Source organism: Diabrotica undecimpunctata, chromosome 3 (genome assembly GCF_040954645.1).
Source record: "Diabrotica undecimpunctata isolate CICGRU chromosome 3, icDiaUnde3, whole genome shotgun sequence".
Taxonomy (NCBI): Eukaryota; Metazoa; Arthropoda; class Insecta; order Coleoptera; family Chrysomelidae; genus Diabrotica; species Diabrotica undecimpunctata.
In genome coordinates, this window is record NC_092805.1 from 18,485,105 (window position 1) to 18,507,256 (window position 22,152).

Below are 22,152 nucleotides of genomic sequence, written 5' to 3' on the forward strand. Positions count from 1 at the left end.
TTATTTGTCGCAGAGGTTAAATAATGTATTAAACTATGATGTATCTCATTCATTGGTTACTTATATACACACACGGAATAATCTATCGATGACATTACTTATTTATATGATTACGTTACAGCTTACGAGTAACTATAATTACATCTTGAACAAATAGACTATTATGATTAACTAACGAAGTAATAATATGCTGAACTAAATTGCCTGTGTGTTTACTATATTTATAACAATATGGGTTATTAGGCCAACGATAATGTTTTTGTAAAAATGCTGAGTCTTTAAGGTTAGATTTGTAGCAAAAGTATTATGAAACAAGACGCATATGTGTTATTAAATACCTGTGCTTTAGATTCTTATTGTCCTAATAAAAATGGGTAAACAATTTACGTAATGAATAATAAGTATTCTTTTGTGATTTTTTATAAATTAAATAATTATATGTCTCACCACATTGCCAAGGAATATGACTGCCACGACCAATCCAACGTTCAGAAAAGTTATATTTAAGTATGTTCTCACTGCCTTTTCTCTAGAATGTGGTGGGGTACCATCTTTACCAAAAAGTAATACAACGCCAGTAGGTATAGAAACTTAAAAAGCGATAGAAAAGGAAAATTGTAAACATGATGACAGCAAACGTCTGAATACGGACACGGCACCTAAAGAAGAAGATGAAGAATATTTTCCCCAATAAGACATTTAGCAGCCATAACAAAAAATGTGTAATGTTACATTATGATCTTTAAGTTGTTTTAATAAGAATAAACTATAAATTATGCTTATCTACAGGTATTCAGTGCTTTACCGCACAAATATCACAACTAAGAATTATTATGCAGCTGACTTATAAAATGCGATTATCTCGAAAACGGGTAAGTTTTGAGGTTACTAATAAGTATACCTTTTCTTTGTAAAAATAATGTATCTTTAATATTTTTTAACACAAAAAGAGCTAACTTAAAGAGCAAAAAAGTTAAGCGCAAATATATGCCACACATGTGGCATATGTGGCGCCCTCCATCAGTTACACTAAAGTATGTAAAAAATTATAATTTATCCTACTTAAAAGCATCGAATTATATATTTTTATCCAAAAATATTTACAAACGTAAAAGTTATAGCAAAAATAAAATTTTAAATTTCCGCTTTAACACCCTGTATCAACATTTTATTAAATCATGTTGGCTTAAATCGTAATATTTTAAAGTGCAGAATCTACGGTTTCTGTTTGTACAATTACTTAAGGACCACCCTGTATACTTAGACTTATTTATTTTCAAATTAATATTGATATTTAATTATCCAAATCTAATTCTTCGTCTATAATGGATAAATTAAAAATTTATTAAAATACATCGACACTGGCCTAAGTATAAAAAAATTGTCAAAATCTGTAAATAACTAAAAACAATAATAATCCATTTATTTAATTTATTGATTTAACAAAATATTGTCGAACGAACAACCGCAAGAAAGTCAAAGAAAATAGCCAATTTATATCTTCCTTCGAGCATTATGCTTTCTTGTTAACGACTTCGAAATTATTAGCCTGTGTTAAGAATTTTCGGGTATTCAGTATGTGAATGTAAGTGTATTTTTATTGTCGATGAGAAAACTTGACTCGTATATCGCCAATTGGTCTTAATACGAGATCTGCTTTAAATTTGATGTCGTCTCGTTTGTGTACTGGCTCCAATTTAAATTTTCTAAGAATTCCACACAATACCGCTTTTATTTCCAACATAGCAAATTTCTGGCCTAAAATATAAAGATATTAGATTAAACATTTTTACTAGTCACAATAATTGCAACGTGGAAGTATCAAATGACGTGGGTTTAATTGCAAAACTTGCATTCTCCAATTTTAATCAAATTCAGATAACATTTGTTTGTTATTCCCCTTATTTAAATGGACATGTTTGTAATATGCTTATAGTTCGAATCCAACCATATCCTATTTAAAAAGTGCTTTGAAAGTGGCGTTTATTTCCAAAACTCTCATTTTTCTTGAGAATGGTTTGCAAAACTTGCATTCTCCAAACCAACCAATCAGAAGCGTTTATTTGAATCACATATAACATTACACAGCTGTTGTACATCTGAATTGAGTAATGCAATAGAACGTGCGTTTTAAAGTAGTTTCTTAAGTTTTATTTTGAAAATGAATTCATATGTAACACCCGCAGACATTTTGAATGGTGAGAAACCAAAGAAAGTTATTTCAACACCTTGTAACGATGTTCTGATCGTTTAACAGTTCGAACCGTGTGAGTGTCAATATTTGGGCATCCACTTCTACAACGAGACGACGAAGTGGGATTCGGAACGGCTATTTAAGGCGTGTGAGTAGCGGAATTAGACAGTCTTGTAGCTAGCGCTCTAGGCTCCCTGACTCGCCGGTGTAGTGAACCTGCGAGCCAACCCGGACAGAGAGATTTCCGTATTGAGGATCGTACTCTGTCCTTAACCAAGCGGAACCCATCGGAACTGTGTATTGAACATTACCGTGGGTCTGCACAGCCGAATATTTTATTTGCGAGTGCGTTTGGAGCTCCCGTTGAATTGAAGCGGAAGCGAGCATAAGTTTGCGTGTGATCGACTTCACCAATTTCATTTCTTTATTAGTAATAATTAATTTCTATTCTTTTATAGACGTTCGCCGGGGAGTTCATTCATCGTGAGACCCAGACGGGGACGTAGAATTCACTTCATTTTTATTTATTGTATGTACGGCGTAGAATTTATTTTAGTTTATTTATTGTATATATGCTAAATTAATAGATTTATTTTTTTTATTTCAACCTGTGTTTTACTGAGTCTGTCGCCCCGAAAGAGCTACCCATCACAACCTATTAAGTCGAGGTTTATGTTATGATAAAATCAAACATTATAATATTCCACTCACAATACACGAAATAAAGAAAGCGGATATGTTTTCCCCTGATATATTAAAACAATTCGTTACCTATACAGTTTCTTCCTCCGGCACTAAACGGCAAATATGCAAACGGATGTCTTTTGGCAACGTTTTCTGGTAAAAATCTATCAGGATCAAATCTCTCTGGATCCTCCCATACTTCCTCGTTATGATGCAAGTCATAAATAAATATAAGAACTGTCGAATTCTTAGGTATTGTGTACCCAGAATGAGTGTGTAGAGTCTTTCCAGTCACTCTGGAAATAAATGGCACACTCGGATAAATACGTAAACATTCTTTAACGCATCTTTCCATGAACCTGAGCTCCCCTAGTTGTTGCTGAGTTGGATATTGAGTTGTTCCTAAGACTGAGAGAATCTCTTCATATATTTTTGCCTAAAATTTAGAATAAGAGTAAGTATTAAATAAAATCTTATACAGAATGTTTCTCCGAACATTCCACAATGTGTAAATTCTGTAATTTATTTTAGTTCTTATTACATATCAACTTTTATTAATTGAAATAGAGTATAATTGAAGGGCACAGGGAAAAAACCAGATATGTCACTTTTTATTGAAAATCTCAGTAGAGGTGCCATTAAATTATCCGAGTGACGATCTATATTGTAGAGTACTAAAACTGAAAAAGAAAAAACTACCGTAGTATGGCGTACCGAATAAAAACCAGCTTAGTCCAAACGCTTAGGGGAAAAAACCAGCAATCTCATGTAAACAAACCGGCTGATGCAATATTTATTTTTAAGAAACGTGCCAGTATTATTGTAACCGCAAAAGTGTCTGATTCGGAGGGTTCGTTAAGAACAACATTATTACTTCAAAGAAAAAGGAAGACTACTGGCCGGATGTCAGAGGTTTCTAATATGTTGAAGTTATCAACTCATTTAATATTGCTTTTGGATACCCCAGAAGTGACACATGCGCAACTTGTGATTCAAATCTCAATTTCAAATTAAGCTTAAATGTTTGGCGGATACTGATTAACTTAAACAATTAACTGTTATGAACTATTCGCATAAAAGAAATGCGGAAGCATTCCATTTAACGAAAAGGCGAAACAAAAAATCTGCAAAAAAAGCAACAAAAAGGAAGCCATTAGCATTGATTTTTCAAAAAGTGTTTCAATTCCGAACATTGCCACTAACAATGTGTATTATAAACGCCAATTGTCTATGTATGCCTTTACTGTACATGTCCTCTCTTCTGGTAAGTCTATTTTTTATACATATCAGGAAGGAATGGCTAAATAAGGATTAAACGAAGTTGCATCTTTTCTTCTCCATTTTATCAATAATTACTTACAAGACCATGTTAAAGAACCGCAAATCTTCTGTGACTCTGTCGGAGGACAAAATAAAAACTTTAATATTTTTAGATTTATTAATTTTGTAGTTAACAATAAAATTCACAATCTGAAAGAAATAAATATCCCATTCCCTGTAAGAGGACATTCCTATTTGGAGTGTGACAAAAATGTAGGATTGTGGGATTTGAAGAATCCCTTTGAGGTCCAAGAAGAGTTTGAAGAAGTCATTAGGCATTCCCGTTCCAAACCATCGCCGTTTGTTATAGTGAGTATGTTACAAAACATGGTACTAGATTGGAAATCATTTTTAGACACAGTATATTTACAAAAATGCCCATTTAAAACTTAGACTTTAAAGGAAATAGTGGCATCATCTGATCATAGCCGCCTTATCTACTACTGTTCAACATACAATGGATCAGTACTATCTGGATTAATACGAAAAAGCTTTGACCAAAACTATGCTTTAAGATGTGGAGATTTTTTTAAAATTTTTGCTACAGGTCCTTTACCAATTCCAAAGGCTAAGTTTAACGACCTAACTCTCCCTGGGGTAGGGTGAGGACCGGGTGGATTGGGTAGCTCGGAAATCACCTTACTGCAGCCGGTCCCAAGCCCGGATAAAAGGACTATAAATATCGGAACTTGGAATGTCCAGAGTTGGTACAGACCTGGAGCTGCTATAAATGCTGTGGAACTGGAAAACATAGAAATGGATATAACAGCAGTCCAAGAAATAAGATGGCCAGACGATGGAAATATAAAAATAAGTAAATACACCATCTTCTTCAGCGGTAACAAAAACGGAAGAAAGGAATTTGGAACGGGTTTTGTAATTAGAGACAGCCTAGTACAGAATATACTAAATTTAAAACCTATAAACGAAAGGATATGCTACATACGAACGAAGGGAGAACGATACAACATTTTAATTATCTCAGCGCATACACCAACGGAAGAGAAGGATGAAGATATCAAGGATGACTTCTAACATGCCCTAGATAAGAAAAGAGAGATAGATACAATGCCCAAACAAGATATGCGCATACTATGCGGGGACTTAAATGCTAAAATAAGCAAAGAGCCTAGCCTATACCCCGCAATAGGTTAATACAGCCTCCACAATATATCCAACGACAATGGCTTAAGACTCACAGAAACTGCAGTAGCTAATAATATGCTAATAAAGTCAACCATGTTTCCGCATAAAGACATCCATAAGCAAACCTGGGTCTTAAACGACCATATTACGCGCAACCAAATTGACCACATCATTGTAGATGCGCGTCATGGGAACAATATTATAGACGTAAGAAGCCTAAGATGAGACACAGATCATTACTTAGTCAGAGCAAAAGTCAAATCCAGAATATCTAGCCACAAATACAATAAAACAACAATAAACTCACAATGGAACATCGACGAAATGCACAATACAGAGAAACAACAAAACTAGAGAGAACAACTTGAACAAACCCTGAACTTAGAAGAGGGCAAAAACATGGTATGACGAGGAATGTCGGAAACAGCTGGAAAAAAAGAAAAGAAACAAGAAAAATAATACGCATAAAGAAAAGAAACTATGAACAACAAAAATATAAAGCTATGGAGAGAGACCTGCCCAAACCAGGCTCCAGAGAATTCTATAAAGCAATTTCCTCTAATAAAAAGGACATAGAACCAATTTCATCCATACACTGAGAGACAATCAAGGCCGTATGATAATCGACGGTAAAGAAGTAACTGAAGAATTGAAAGAGTTTTTTAGGGACCTTCTAAACATTATGCCCGTCAAAAATCCCTCCTTTGAAGAAACCCAAAAGGCCTTAAATAAGTTGAAAAATCACAAAGCGCCGGGTATGAAAGAGATACCAGCATAACTTCTGAAATATGGGGGAGACGCTCTATATCGCCAAATCCACCAGCTAATAACGCACATATGGTTAGAAGAAAGGATACCAGCACGATGGAAGGAAAACATAATAGTGCCCATCCAGAAAAAAGGGGACAAAACAAAATGCGCGAATTATAGAGGAATTTCACTCCTAAACACGGCATATAAAACCCTCTCAAACATCATTCTTTGTAGACTCTTAATGCTGAAAATGTCCTAGGCGAAGATCACGCCGGTTTTAGGGCAAACAGATCAACAATAGATCAACTATTCACGCTGAGACAACTTCTAGAAAGGGATGGGAGTATAACAGACCCATACACAATCTTTTAATAGACTTTCGACAGTCAAATGATAGCGTAGAAAGAAGCCAAGTATGGAATGCCATGGCGGTGTTCTCAAAACCAAAGAAACTCATTCGGATGACCAAAGTCTGTATGGAGGGTGGAATATCTAAAGTACATGTAAATAATAAACTGTCTTGCACCTTTGAAATCAACAGTGGACTCAAACAGGGTGATACGTTATCTCCACTACTTTTTAACCTTGTATTAGAGAAAGCCATGAGGTTGACCGAAATAAAAACAGAATTGCTATCGGTTCAAGGTCCCAAGCTATTACTCGCATATACAGATGACATAGATCTCGTTGGAGACTCCATCCTATCCAAGAAAGATATCTTCAACAAGGTGGAAGGAGCAACAAGTGAAGTAGGGCTGAAAATTAATGAAGAGAAGACGAAATATATGTGTATAAATAGAACGACACGAAGAGACAGAATAGGACAAAATGTGACGGTCAACACCTTCAATTTCGAAAGAGTACAACGTTTTAAGTATCGGGGGGCCGTAATCATAGCTGACAACAATGTTACTGAAGAAATAAAAGACACAATCCAATCTGCAAACCGCTGTCTATTCACACTGGATAAGCTCATAAAATCAAAAAATCTTACAAGAAGTTCAAAGATCAAAATCTGTAAATCCATCTTCAGACCTGTAATAACATACGGATGCGAAACGTGGACCATGACCAAAGCAAACGAAGAACAGCTCAGACGCTTTGAACGAAAAATACTTAGAAAAATTTTCGGACCTCACCAAGACATCACCACAAACCAGTATAAGATCAGAACCAATATCGAATTAAAAGCACTCTACAGTGACGCCGATATTGTCCAAGAAATTAAATCACAGCGACTAAGATGGGCAGGCCACGTGCAGAGACTGCATAACGAGAGACTTGTAAAACTGGTATGGGAGGAGATTCTCACAGGCAAAAGACCACTCGGACGTGCCAGAATGCAATGGAGAGATAACATCCAACCGGATCTACGGAAAATGAACATTCCATTTGACCCTAGGTTAATGGAAGACCGAACGAATTGGAAAAAAGTTGTACAGTCAGCCAAGACCCACCCAGGGTTGTAGCGCTACGTGACGATGAAGTTTAACGACCTAATAAGTCTGATTCGGTTTTGCAGTCCAAAAGCAGTGACATTTTTCCAGAACCTGGCTCATCTCTAACAGTAAGTTTAAATTATTTATATGTTGGTAAGTAAATAAACATTAAAAAATACATTTATTTTCTATTTTAGTTCAAAAATAAAAACGGCTGGTTTTTCTCTGTTTTAGGTAACATTGTTTTTTTTTATTTCTGCAAAACCGTGAGTGATGCAGATTTTTCTGCAATAAAGCCGACTTTAGTTTTTGTATACCAAAAAACTGTAGTCACTTTATAATAACGGTAACTTTGTTTTGTGCAAACTACTGTTTATAATCCCTTTTTAAGCTGAAAATAATTAGTTTTGAACATTAAAATTCAATTTACTCAGTTGTGAAAAGAAATGACGTATCTGGTTTTTTCCCTGTACCCTTTAACTGTAAAATAAACTTTATTTCACAGAGTAAGTTATGAACAACTGTAGGTATCCTATCTCGAACTAGGAAAATAACAAGTGAGTATTAAAAAGTGTCTGCTACCATTGTTTAATAATATACAGTGCGAGTTGTGATTTTAGATTGAAATTTCTATTCATAATAACCGATAACGGTAAGTTTGATGTGTCTCGTGTTTTGGTCAAACGTTACACTACTACCTCCTAATCCACTAATATTTTATTGACTATAGAAAAAATTCAGATCCGATTTCCAAAAATTTGTTCGTTCTACTCTAATAATTTTATAAATTAGACAAATGGACAATTAAAATGGAATATTTATTTTTTCTCCATATGATTGCTTAATTTAAGTTTGAAAGTATACGATTTTATTTCTTTTTAATTGGAAGCCCACCATTATTCTAAGCGTGTTTAGAATTAATTAAGTCTTATTAGGTACACTTGTGGTAGTTCAAACTGAAAGTAATTGCCGTTATAGTAACATAAGATGCCTGAGTATGCTGGCAGGGACCTCTATACGAAGCAAGAATAAGCCAGAAGACTTCTCTTCTTCTATAGCGAATTTTGTGAACCGCAAATCTTTAGTGTTTTCAAGGGTAAACTGTAGACGTATTTTCGAAACAAAAAGTTCTTCCTAACATCGTCCAATAGTTTCCAGTAAGTTTGAAATTGCGGTTGCCTAATTCCGGACGAAAAATGCAAAACTATAAACAAATAAACATTCAAAATGATATTCTACAAGACAGAGCACTAAGTACACCAAAAGAACGTATTTTTTATCAAAGGTGAGTCCTATACTGCAAAATTTGTTAGTTAACTCTTTACAAAAAATTAGACCTGTACACTGAATAGCTAAGCGAAAATGATAGTCTTACCTGATGATTTTGCTCATTAGCTAAAGTTAACAAAATATAGCATAGTGCTACCGATGTCGTATCATGACCCTAAAACAAAAATACCTAAAACGTGTCTTTATAATAATTAAAAACTAACATTTTACCTCAAACATAAACGTATCTACTTCCTCTCTAATTCCTTCTTCATCAATATTTTCACCAGCTGCTCTTGCTTCAAGCATAAGGTCTAATAGGGCCAGTCTTTTTCTTTTCGAATAGGAATAATTTCCTTCGGCGTCCATTTGTTTGCTTTGCTCCCTTTCTCGAATTACATTTGTTGATAAATCATGTAAAGTCGTTATACATTTTTGAAGTTCCTTACTAATTGGAAACATATTAAATATAAAATCTAGATACAGAAGTGGTTTGGTTATTCTATATGCGCCAATTTTTCCGTGCTCATGAATAGCATTCTTATATGCATCACAATTCTTTTCACGAAGACTCACTCCCAACGCGGATTCTAAAATATTTATTAAATTAATTAATAATAAGACTTACAATTTAGTTTACTGAAAAATGCGAATATCACTCTCTGTCTCTCTTTCTCTAAATATCTATATATATATATATATATATATATATATATATATATATATATATATATATATATATACAGGATATCCCCGAAAATAGTGCATTCTTAAGGTAAGGATTATAATACACAATTTAGAATAATAATGTCCTCTAACACTTTTTTCTAAACTCAAACGTTTCAAAAAAAAATACACTGTTTTCTATATACGTAAATTTTTATTTATAGAAAATTGAATATTCTGGCAACGTCATTCGCAGTGAAAGCGGTTCTGAATAAAAACTCGTTTGTGACTTATTGAATTTAACATAATCCAACCCTTGTTTATTTACTATTCAAAGTTGTTGACATCTGAGAAAATGTAGGTAGATATTATCTGCAAAATAATTATTTCTTGCTTTAATAATGTGGCGTTTGCTATTATCTGAATTAATTAAGGTTTTGAATCAAAGTTCAAAGTTTTAAATAAATTATTGTTTTTGCTTGAGTAAGTAAGTACTACTGTTTAATTCCTAAATATAATTAATGCAACTAAGAAAAATTATTTACAATGATTTTCTGAAATGTATTGAAATATGGCATAATTTAAAATGAATTGTTAAAATGTCAATTATTTACAATAAAAAACACTATATCTTTTAACTGAACTAGTAATATGTATTTATTAAGCTTTAAAGGTGTTGAATGCCAAGAGCTTTAACTGAATTACATAGTTTACAGTGGAAATTAAATACAACAGACAACGTTCAATAATTCTAATTTATTTTTTTTTGCACTGTGCTCGGACTATCAGTTATTGGTTTACGTGCAAACTAAAATTAAATTAGATATTTGTGCTTATTTGGGAATAATTATTTAAATAAATGTTTAAAGTGACCTCCACCTTATATTCATACGACGAATCCAATTGTTAGTGATGCCATAGTTATCTAAATTATTTTAAATTTTATATATAAGTAGCGATGATATTAGCTAAAGTTAGTTGATAAGATATGATAGTGCTGTAAACTTATACTTGAATATATTTATATGAATTAGAATCTCGCTTATTTTATTTAAAAACGCTACAGTTGGTGTTATGGTGTGAGATTTAAAAATAAATTCAGCAGTGACTTTTGAAAAAGACTTAAACTTTTGTAAAGTATTGTTCATGGGAAACATCCGCATAGTTTGGTAGTGATCTTTGTAAAAAAAAACAATAAAAAAGTACGTGTGTGCCTGATCGGCTTGCGGAACTGTTAGTAAAACAGTTGCGTGAGCAACTAGAAGAACTCGATGAAGACTGCAGCGGGTCCAAGAGTATCCTCCAAGAACGACTGAAGAATGTTCTTAACAAGAATGGAGATGACTCAGAGACATACTAGTTTCAATCAGCAGAAGAAACAGTAAAAAAAAATAAATCAGAAATTTGAATATGTTTCTTAAAGAATCGAAGAAACTTCTAGAAAAAATGATAATAAATTCGAAAATGTTTCTAGAAGGTTTCACAAGAAATTTGAAAATGTCTCGCAAATGATTGAAGAAACTTCTCAAATTATTAAAGAAGCAGCTAGACAAAATGACGACAAATTTGAAGAAGTTTCTAGAACATTCGATAAGATACAGAAAAATTTAAACGTCCTAGAAGGGAAGATCAAACAATTAGAGACCATGATAACCAATACAAAACTGCTACCACCAGTTAATGCAGTAGTTTTGTATCCTGTAGTGAAAGAAGAATCACCTAGAGATGTAACGACACATCTTATGAGATTCAAATTGCCACCATTTGATGGAAAATCTTCTTGGTACATATACCTTGGACAATTTGAAGCTATTGCGACAGCCAATAATTGGACAGAACAAGAAAAGGCGGTTTCCCTGACTGCTGCTTTACGAGGTGATGCTGCGAATATCCTAAGATCGCTTCATTAGGGTCAAGAAAAATATTACTAGACCTTGTTCACTCAAATAGACAAACTTTACGGAGATGCCCGTCTACAATAAGTCTACAAAGTACAAATAAGAAGTAGAATTCAACGAGCAAGTGAGAATTTGCAAGAATTTGAAGCAGATGTTGCACGTATAGTGCGGTTGGCTTATCCGGAGCTACCAGACAACATTTTGGAAAAAATTGCTGTAGATACCTTCGTCAATGGATTGAGTGACAGTGAACTATAGAAAGCTTTACGACTAGCAAGACCGAAAGTTTTAGATGAAGCGCTCGCCATTGCCTTGAAAGACGAAACAGCTAGTCGAACTTCACGGAGATATCGAGTATGAACCTCTGAAGAGAGTGTCGAACAAAACGATTAACGTCAGGAGGAAATCGTACGGAAAGGAGTTCGTAACACGATGCCGAAGAGACGCGAAACCAGATGTTGGAATGGTGGCGACGTAGGTCACATTCGCCGTAAATTGCAAGAAAATAATACAACAATCAGAAAGCTATAAAAGATCGAACACCGGGCTGGAAAAAGTCATTCAAATTCCGATGCTTAGTCAAGACGGCCATGCAGTGCAAATTGTAATCACTGTCTTAAATTAGGATAACGACTTTGCCCCTTGAGAAGAACCACCGTCATTAATGATCAATGGCAGCCTTAACAGCTAAAAGATACTTAAGCAGATGATCCATGTAAATGATCCATGATGAAAAGAGTATTGGATTGGATGCGTCGAAGTGAAAGACCTTCTTGGCAAGAAATTAGTGCATGTAGTTCAGAAGTCTTACTGGAACCACTGGAACTGCCTAGTACTTAAATATGATCTTTTGTATAGAACTTTTGTTGAAAACGATGATGGTACAGAATCTAAGCTTCACTTGATTGTACCTAAAAGTAAAGTGTCAGAAGTATTGCGTCAGTTGCATGACGGTACATTGGGTGGACACTTTGGTATTACGAAGACTCTGCAAAGGGTTCAAGAATGGTTCTGTTGGGTGAACTGTAAAGATGATGTAAGAAGATAGTGCCGGAAATGTGAACTGTGTGCAATCAGTAATGGTCCAGTTGGTAAAAAGTAGGCAACCATAAAACAGTACAATGTTGGTAGTCCTATGAAAAGTGTAGCAATCGACAATGCAGGTCCACTTCCAGAGACGATTGCTGGAAATAAATATATCCAGGTAACCATGGATTAGTTTACGAAATTGACTGAGGCCTATGCGATACCAAATCAAAAAGCTGCTGCCGTTGAAGAGATACTTGTTAAAGAATTATTTAGCCGATTTGGTGTTTCCTTGGAGATTCACTCTAACCAAGGACGAAACTTTGAGTCAACCCTTTTCCAAAACGTTTTTAAATTGAATGGTGTCAATAAGATCAGAACGATACTTCTGCATCCTCAATCAGATGGAATGGTCAAGAGGATGAACCGAACGATGAATCCTGTCAAAACACCTGTCCAAAGTTGTATCAGAAAATCAAAAAGATTGCGACTAGCACATTTATTTATTCCTAATGGCCTACTGCTTGGCCGTAAATGAAACTACAGGCCAGACTCCAACCTGCCTGATGTTAGGTCGTGAAGTTCGTTTGCTCTGCGACCTAGAGTTTGGCTGCAGACCTTCCAAAGAACATGTAAGCGAAGATTAGGTCGACCGCCTGAAGTTAAGAATAAACAACATTCATGAACTTGCCCGACAACACATTCAGTTAGCCAGTGACAGAATAAAATAAAAGATCAATATGATTGTCGATGCAAGAATGAAAGCTATGAGGTAGGTGATCTTGTTTCACTTTATAATTTACAATGTCGTCGAGGCTTGTCTCCTAAACTGCAAAGACAATGGGAAGGTCTGTATGAAATTAAAAAAAAAATAAATAACGTAATATACCGAATTAAGAAGTTGTCGAAAGGTAAACCAAAAGTAGTTCACCTAAATCGTTTTATACCTTATGCTGGCTCAAATGAAACAGAAGAAGCACAAACACTTCATTATAAGATCAAAGTTGACCGGCGACCAAGCTTTAATGAATTGATGTCAAATTACGCAGAGAGAAAAAGTGCTAGATTCGGCGTGACACAGAAGTTGTGACTATAATGGCAAACTGGAAAGTATATAGCGAATTTGATAGACAACTAACGATAATTATGGCACAGAAAGAAGAAGAAGAAACAACGCATATATATATATACTCACCTCCTATTGAAAATAGCGTAAAATCAGTTATTGGTTTCAATACATTAATATATTCCTTTCCAGCATCCTTAGCCAGCTCGTCGAGTAAAATTTCTGTTTCTTTATTAAACACTTCAAGATATTTCTGTAAGATATTAAAGTGAAAAGCTGGCGTCAATATTTTTCTTCTGGAATGCCATTTGCTACCATTGCTGGTTAATAATCCTGTTCCAAGCCAATTCGTTAAAAATTTGTATACAAAACTTTTGTTATTATTTTCTGAATGTCCCAAAATTAGCTAAAAAATAAAATGCACTAACACGTTCAATGCCGATAAGAATGTTGAGAGTTCATATAAACTTATATTGCATAATTGCATATTAAAAAACAACAAATTTAAAAAACCATAAAATGTTTTAATTGATAGTATGAATATTTAAAGTTTAAAGCAGTTTCCAAGGCAAACACCAGGCTTATCGGGACACAAAGCACAAAAAATGGAGTTTTTTTACGTATATTATTTTCATAGCATACTCTATATCTTTTCCTAATTTGTCTTCTCTTGGGATCAGAATGGTATTTTTCCGGAAGGTGAGTAGTAGAGCTCTGAAAATTTTTTTTTTCTACATCGGCAGGTTTTTCCTCAATTTCTGATAGTAAAATCTTTATAATTTCATGCCGAAAATCGTAATAGGAGAGATTTTTGTTAATAGAGTGTTTGTTGAATAAATGTAAACTGTTTAGTAACATTGTTGAAATTATATGAATGTAAAGTTTTTTTTACCATCTAATCGTTTTCCGTTCACTGTCATAATATGACAACATCTGATATTTGCGGTCAATCCCTAACATGTATTTGTTGTGCTGCACAATAGCATTCGGCTTTTCGATCATCTGTCTTCTCCTGTTCTGTAGACTAATCATTTCACCGCTAAATTACATATGTAGAAATAAAATATATTTCTCTCTTGTCACGCCACTTTTCTATTGTGACTCCTTCAGCATATTTAGTTATAACTCTCCCTTTAGTCAAATTTGTGTTTATAACTTTTGTCAGGTTTCCTTTTCTGTTTATTTTTAAAGTTCCTGCTACGTACGTTTTTTTATTAGAAGTTCTTTACTGAGAGCAAGGCTGTTGTAATAATTATCCATAAAAAATGAATGCCCTTGATCAAAATAATTTCCCATCAATGAAAACACTACACGAGCCACATGCCCCAAGTCTACCTGCATATATTTCTCTGCTCCACTGTATATTCTTAATTTTAATGTAAGTCCGTTTGGTTCAGTTAACATATACAGTTTTACTCCAAATTTATGTCGCTTGTTCTTGACATATTGTCTAAATGGTAAGCGCCCTCGCCAAAGAACGATTGACTCGTCTAGGGAAAGCTGTTTATTTGGATAATAAATTTGGTCAATTCGTTCGTTAAAAAAATCCTGTAGCCACCTAATCTTATTCGGGCGATCGTTCTAACCTGGCTGGCTAACGTTTGATTATACAAAATTAAGAAAAAAAAATATATTCAAAAGTGATCCAACAAGTCAACTCAAATCTAATAGAAGTAGGAGAAGAAATATTATATTAGAAACATTAGAAGATGTCAATGAAAAGTGGAGCAACATTCAGCAGTGAGGGCATTACTAAAGGCTGCAGAAGAAAATTTAAAGCCTAAAAAAACAAATAAAAAACAGTGGATGACTTCAGAATTTCTAGCATTAATGAAAGAGAGGAGAAACGCCAAAGGTAGAAATGAGCCAAAATATCAAGAACTACAAAGTAGAATTAAAGTAGAGATAAAAAGGCCAAGGAAAAGTGGTTAAAAGTCAATAAATAGAAATAGACAGAAAGAGTATAACGGAAAATATCACAACTTTAATATGCATAAAAAATAAACGAACTACCAAAAAGCGAGCACACTATGGAATACTCAAAGATGATAATGGTAAACTCAATGAGGACATCAAAGATAAACTAAGATTTTGGCAAAAATACATAATAAAACTATTCGACTAACGACTAATATACATAATAAAACTAACACTACAAAGTCAGTACATTTGACAGAATGCTCTCAATACAAAACAATTTCCTTAATAAGCCACGCACTTAAGATATTTCTCAAAATAATACATGGATTACTATAGAAAAAATTAGAAGAAGATATAGATGACACCCAGTTTGGATTCAGAGGAGGACAAGGAACGAGGGAGGCTCTGTTCGCTTTTATCGTTCTCGCGCAAAGATGACTAGATATGAACCAGGATCACTATGTCGGCTTTATAGATTATCAAAAGGCTTTTGATAGAGTACGACATCAGAATCTCATAAAACTGTTAAAAGAAAAGAATGTGGATAGTCGAGATATACGGGTTATTGTCAATCTGTACTGGAATCAAAAAGCAAATGTTAGAATCGAAAATGTCGATAAAGAAACTATGGAAATCAAAAGAGATGTTAGACAGGGTTGCGTGCTGTCCCCATTGTTATTCAATCTGTACAGCGAAGCTATTTTTAAGGAAGCAATATAAGAGGAACAACAGGGTATATCAACAAAGGGAAAAATCTTGAACGACATAAGAATCGTAGACGACACCGTTGTTATAAATATGGATTACAAATGAACGTTAAGAAAACCAAGTGCATGATTATTTCTAAGCAACATACAGTAGGAAGGCTAGATATCGAGGAAAAACAAGTAGAAAAAGTGAATAACGACAAATATCTGGGAACCTGGATAAATGAAAACAATGACCAAGGTAAGGACACGCATTCAAATTGCAAGGCAAGCATTTATAAAAATGAAAACAATGTTTGTTAATCGAGACCTTCCTCTGGAGCTGAGGATAAGAGCCTTAAGATGCTACGTGTTCTCGACTTTGTTGTATCGAATGGAAAGCTGGACACTAAAAGTGGATAATATAAAGAAGTTGGAATCATTTGAGATGTGGTTCTACAGAAAGATTTTGAAAGTTACAAATGCGTGTTAAGAAGGCTACAAAAGGATTGCGAGGTCATAAAGCACATCAAAACAATAAAGCTGGAATATTTAGGCCACATTACCAGAAGTGCGAAATATGAGATATTAAGGCTCACAATGCAAGGTAAAATCAAGGGTAAAAGATCCATAGGAAGACGAAGAAATTCCTGGCTAAGAAACCTAAGAGAGTGGTATAATTGCAGTTCAGTAGATATTTTCAGAGCAGCCGCCAATAAGGTACGGATAGCTGTGATGATAGCCAACCTTCGATAGGAAAAGGAACTACAAGAAGAAGCATAACAACATGGGGATCTACCAAGAAGGTAGAAAGTTTCAGTTATAAAATCCTTACTTTATATTCAGTGCATATTTTCTAAATGGCAATTTTTAGTAATTTCTAAATTGATTATCTTTGATGTGTTTAACACTACATGGCCTATTGACCCTTAAACTTATTGTATGTTAACATATTTTCTTTTGCTAGGGGTATTTTTTAAAATAAAAGTAAATATATAAAACTAAATTAGTATTTTTACTTACCTCCATGTCTTCAGGTGGGCCCAAAAGGCTAATAAAATATAACTGGAAGCTCCATTCTTTGTATATCGGATAGAAATATTTTGATCTCTCGCGGTTGATTCTAAAAAGTTCCTCTATAAAAAATAAAATATAAATTATAATAGTTTAAATACATTAAACAAAAAGAAATAGTTATAAGTTGCATAATGTTACTCTACGAAACAGAGAACTACTTACTAAAACATTAAAACTGCTACTAAAACTAGCTTAAGATTATTCCAATATGATAAACTAATTATTATAATCATAAGATCTAGAAAAGATCTCTCTTAACAACTTCGTAAGGTTTTTGAAGAAGTCAAAAAGTATTTAAAATAGCTAAAGAAATAATTCAAGACACTCACAACCTGGTCCAGAGAACAACACAGTTCAACACTGCCTGGGCGCATTAAAACAAAACTCTTCATTTATTCAGGTTGCTTACCGAAACCGAAAATGCGACAATATCATTTTTGAGCATGCAGATAAGACTTTCTATAGGAAACTGAATTTTACTGTAGAAAATAAAAATAAATATTCTAGGTAAAGATTTCTGCAATCTTGCAATATGCAAGGAAATTAACATACGGGCTTTCGAAATAGTGGCAAAGTGGATCATTGTATGCACATATAATCAAGTAGCTATAGCGGCTTTTTGAAGTCTTAAGGTTGACTCCAGGCTTGTGTTTCTGGATGGGTTCCCGTTTATCGGAAGTACACTGCAGTGAAAGACCTAATAAAGTTGACAGAAGAGAATTAGGTCGTAGAAATTTCAAGAAGCACCGTTTAATACCAAAAAACCAGGATCCATATACCACATAATTCTCGCTAGGAAATTATACCCATACCATGGCAAAATGTATATTGGACTGACATACGCTAATATGGCTGAAATAATTTAAGTGAATTTCGAATCCAATTTTAATGAAAGCTATTGGATATTTCACATAGCCTTTTATTCCCACAATACAGCTACAATTTACCCTTTTAAAACACCATATTTTGCACTCTACGTTAAAAAAAAAGATGTTGAAATAAAAGTAAATGATTGCATTTCTTTCAATTCGGGTTCCACCATTGTTATATACATGTTTCGAGCTTTCATGTCTCATTAGGAACACTTATGTTAGCTCGAATTGTAATGAGATCCTATTAAACTATATGGAATTTATAGTAACATAATATGCTTGAGTACGCTAGTAGTGACTGGATGGTCACTTACAGGAATAAAGCTTACTGAATGCTATTCAGAGGATGTTAGAAATAACCTTTTTTCTATAAGCAAAGAGTGCAAAAGGTCGAGTTTTTCAAGAGGAAACTGAAAATGTATTATCGGAATAAATTCGCCATCGAAGAGAAGTATCCTGACTTCTTGTTGCTTTATATATAGAGGTCACTACTAGCATACTCAGTTATAGTATGTCACTATAACGGCCATATTTAGATAAAGAATATTTCATTTCAGTTCAAGCTAACATAAGTGTTCCTGATGCGAGGCAAAAGCTGGAAAAACGTGTAGGGGGTGAGACGTGTAAAACACATCTTATGTTTTAAATAAATCTTAATACTTATAAAATATTAAAAAAAAACAGTTTAAAAATACAATAAGAAACTTATAGGCTAATTAGTGATAACAAGTGACAAATCAGAGGAAAAAATTGAAAACTTTTGTAACAATATAACTGGAATAATTCGAATGACAAAAAAGGTGACATAATGATGATTGTGGGTGATTTTAACGCCAAAATTGGTTGTGGTACCAAAGGAGACAACATATGAGTATACGGTCTCGGTACCAGAAACAATAGAGGAGATAGACTGGTATAATTCTGTAGAGAACAACCTGTTTGTAGTCAACACCTTCTTCAAACAACCTCCTAGAAGGCTACAAACTCGGAAATCACCTACAGACAGAAAAGATAAAATTGGAACACGCCAGAACTCGTTTCTGAAAGACCTGAGGAGATCGTTTGACCGCTCATCCACAGAAATCTTTCGTGCAGCAGTTTCCAAAGCTACAATTGCCATTTAAATCACCAACCTTCGAAACAGGAGGGCGCAATAAGAAGAAGAAGCAGCTAATTAGTAGAAAGTATTGAAATGGTAAGGATATGGTTTAAAATAAATATTCAAAAATTTAGTACTAACATATGGCAGCAGATGTATTATATTTTGATTTATATTGCTAGGGAAGATGGCTAGGCTGCTGTTATACGTATATGAAGAAAACTGTTAAGTGAAAAATATACCCTTTAGTGAGTATACAAGCATTCGCAGCGCCAAGCATTAGAAGAACAACTGATAGGAGCTCACCAAACTGATCTCTAACGTTAGGCGAACATAACTTGGTACCTCGATAATAAACAAGAAACAGAAATACTTACCATTGTCTACATTAACCAATTGATAGTTGCCAATAATCGGCAAAGCTTTAGGTCCTGGAATTTCGTTAACATATTTCCAGTATTTATGGTGAGTATAACATCGAAATAAAAATATTGCTATCACGCACAATACCAGGATAATAATATACATTTTTTATGAATCTTAGAGAACACTTTAGTTATTCGTGATGAAGGAACAACTATGATAACTTACTCGTTGCACTGAATATAAATTACAAACATTAGCTGATAATAGCATCAACTTTGAATGTAAACAAAATTTACAGTGCGGCACAAAGTACTGATATTGTGTAAATGTGATATTTTTTTATTGATGTTAATGCAAGTTCATTAAGAATGATTTCTTTGTTTATCAAACTGCTAATTTTCAAAAATATTCTTTAAAATTGACAAAATTATACAGAAATGATTTATATCTGATATTTCCGTTACACATCCGTAAAATCAGCCTAGGGTCTTAAAATTTTGGAAGACTAAAGAGTATAAAAAGCTTGAAAAGTGAATGCAAACAGGAGGCAAGAAGGTGCAGTGAGCAACACTCAATATTACAAGAGCCAAGGGGGTCATGTAATAAGAGATAAGAAGGGGAAACTGAATAGATATCAAAAGTATTTCAAAGATTGCTTAACGAAGAAACGAATAAAAGTAAGGAGGAACAATGAGACCTTCTTCTTCAAGTGCCATCTTCGTTCCGAAGGTTGGCGATCATCAGGGCTATACGTATTTTCGAAACTGGTGACCGAAACAATTCGTTGTTGCTAAAGCTATACCATTTCCGTAGATTCTTTAGCCAGGAGTTTCGTCTTCTTCCTATGGACCTTTTTCCTGCAATTTTCCCTTGCATAATTATTCGAAGCAGTTCATATCTTTCGCCTCTGGTAATGTGTCCCAAGTATTACAGTTTTCGTTTTTTGATCGTAAATATGACTTCCTTTTCTTTATTCAATCTTCTCAAGACCTCGACATTTGTGACTCTCTCGGTCCATGATATTCTCAGGATTCTGCGATACATCCACAGTTCAAATGCCTCTAATTTTTTGGTATCAATCTTTTTCAACGTCCATGACTTCATTCCGTAGAATAGCACAGAAAGTACGTAACATCTCATCAGGCGAAGTTTCATTTCAAGGCTCAAATCTCTTCCGCAGAACACTCTCTTCATTTTAGTGAATATGGATCTGGCTTTTTCTATTCTTATTTTGATTTCTGCTGAGCTATCGTTGTCTTCATTTATAAAAGTGCCTAAATATTTGTATTTGCTAACTCGATCGATAATTTCATTGTGTAAATATAAATTTTGGACATTTTGTGTTGATTTCGATATTACCATAAATTTAGTTTTCTTTATGTTCAAAGATAGTCCATATTCTTCGCTGCAGTCTGCTATCTTATTCACCAATGTCTGTAGCTCTTTAAGTATTTCTGCGACCAGAACGGTGTCGTCGGCAAATCTCAGATTGTTTAATCTAACACCATTTATTTTAATACCTACGGATTGCTCAGAGAGTGTTCTATTCATTACGTCTTCGGAATAGAGATTAAACACGGTTGGTGACAGTATACACCCTTGTCTCACACCTCGCTTTATTTCAATTTCTTCACTGGTATTATTCTCTACTCTCACCACTGCTTTCTGATTGTAGTACATATTTGCTATTAGTCGGATGTCTCGTTTATCTAAATTCTTTTCTGTCAGGAGTCTGATTAGGTGATCATGCCGCACTTTATCAAAGGCCTTGTTGTAATCTATGAAACACATGAATACATCTTGATTTATGTCAAGACATCTTTGAGACATAACGTTCAGTGCAAACAACGCCTCTCTTGTTTTCTGTGTACTCTAGAGTACATAATTTTTAGGAATATTTTCAGTACATGGCTCATCAGACTGATTGTACGGTAATCACTACATTGTTTGGCATTTATCATTTTTGGTATAATAACAAAGGTGGATAAAAGCCATTCTTGTGGTATTTTTCCTGATGTATAAATGCTATTGAAAAGTTCAAGTAAAATGTGAATCGAGTCTTTTTCTATTAGTTTAAGGATTTCCGTTGGTATTTCATCTGGACCTGGGGCTTTACCATTTTTCATTCTTTTTAGTGCGTACATTACTTCCTCTTCCGTTATTTCTGAATCTTCGTCTCCTTGTATGTTACTTAGCTCAGATTGTTGTCTATCATCTGCAAAGAGTTCTTCAATATAGTTTTTCCATGTCTTCAACTGTTCTTCTAGTTCTGTTATTATGTTTTCGTTGACATTATACAGGGTATTTGGCTGCTTACGTTTTTGTGTACCTGCAAGTTCTTTCACTTTTTTATGTACATTAAAAATATCATGTTTTTCCTGCAATTGCTCTATTTCTTCACATTTTCTTTTATAAAAATCTTCTTTTGCTATTCTGATTCTATTTTGATTTCTTTCTGTATTTGTTTATACCTTTGTTCGTTTTTTCCTTTCATTATTCTCCGATTGTCCATGAGAAGAGGGATCTTATCAGTCATCCACCTTTGCTTTATTTTTGGTTTTTCTTTGGTCAGAATTTTCTTCGCAAGACCTGTTATCGCCATTTTTACGTTTTGCCATTTTTTATCTATGTTGTTCGTTGGCTGAGATGTTTCTTTTTCATGAAGTATTTT

General features: G+C 34.0%; 1 protein-coding gene across 1 annotated transcript; it reads right to left on the minus strand.

The window, feature by feature from the left end:
* Window positions 1-1,406: 1,406 nt before the first annotated feature.
* LOC140436504 (cytochrome P450 4C1-like) lies at window positions 1,407-19,717 on the minus strand. The gene is made up of 7 exons (XM_072525378.1): window positions 19,493-19,717; window positions 17,091-17,203; window positions 13,591-13,867; window positions 9,037-9,395; window positions 8,912-8,980; window positions 2,966-3,314; window positions 1,407-1,758 (listed from the first exon to the last, which is right to left on the minus strand). The coding sequence occupies exons 1-7, from the start codon at window positions 19,641-19,643 to the stop codon at window positions 1,598-1,600; spliced, it is 1,479 nt and encodes a 492-aa protein (XP_072381479.1). The 5' UTR covers window positions 19,644-19,717; the 3' UTR covers window positions 1,407-1,597.
* Between the last annotated feature and the right edge of the window lie 2,435 nt (window positions 19,718-22,152).

Coding starts and splice junctions, on each gene's coding strand:
- LOC140436504 (XM_072525378.1), bottom strand. CDS start 19,643: ATGTATATTATTATCCTGGTATTGTGCGTGATAGCAATATTTTTATTT. Junction 3,315..8,911: donor CTAATGAGCAAAATCATCAG/GTAAGACTATCA, acceptor TCTAAATTTTAG/GCAAAAATATATGAAGAGAT. Junction 1,759..2,965: donor CGGAGGAAGAAACTGTATAG/GTAACGAATTGT, acceptor TTTATATTTTAG/GCCAGAAATTTGCTATGTTG.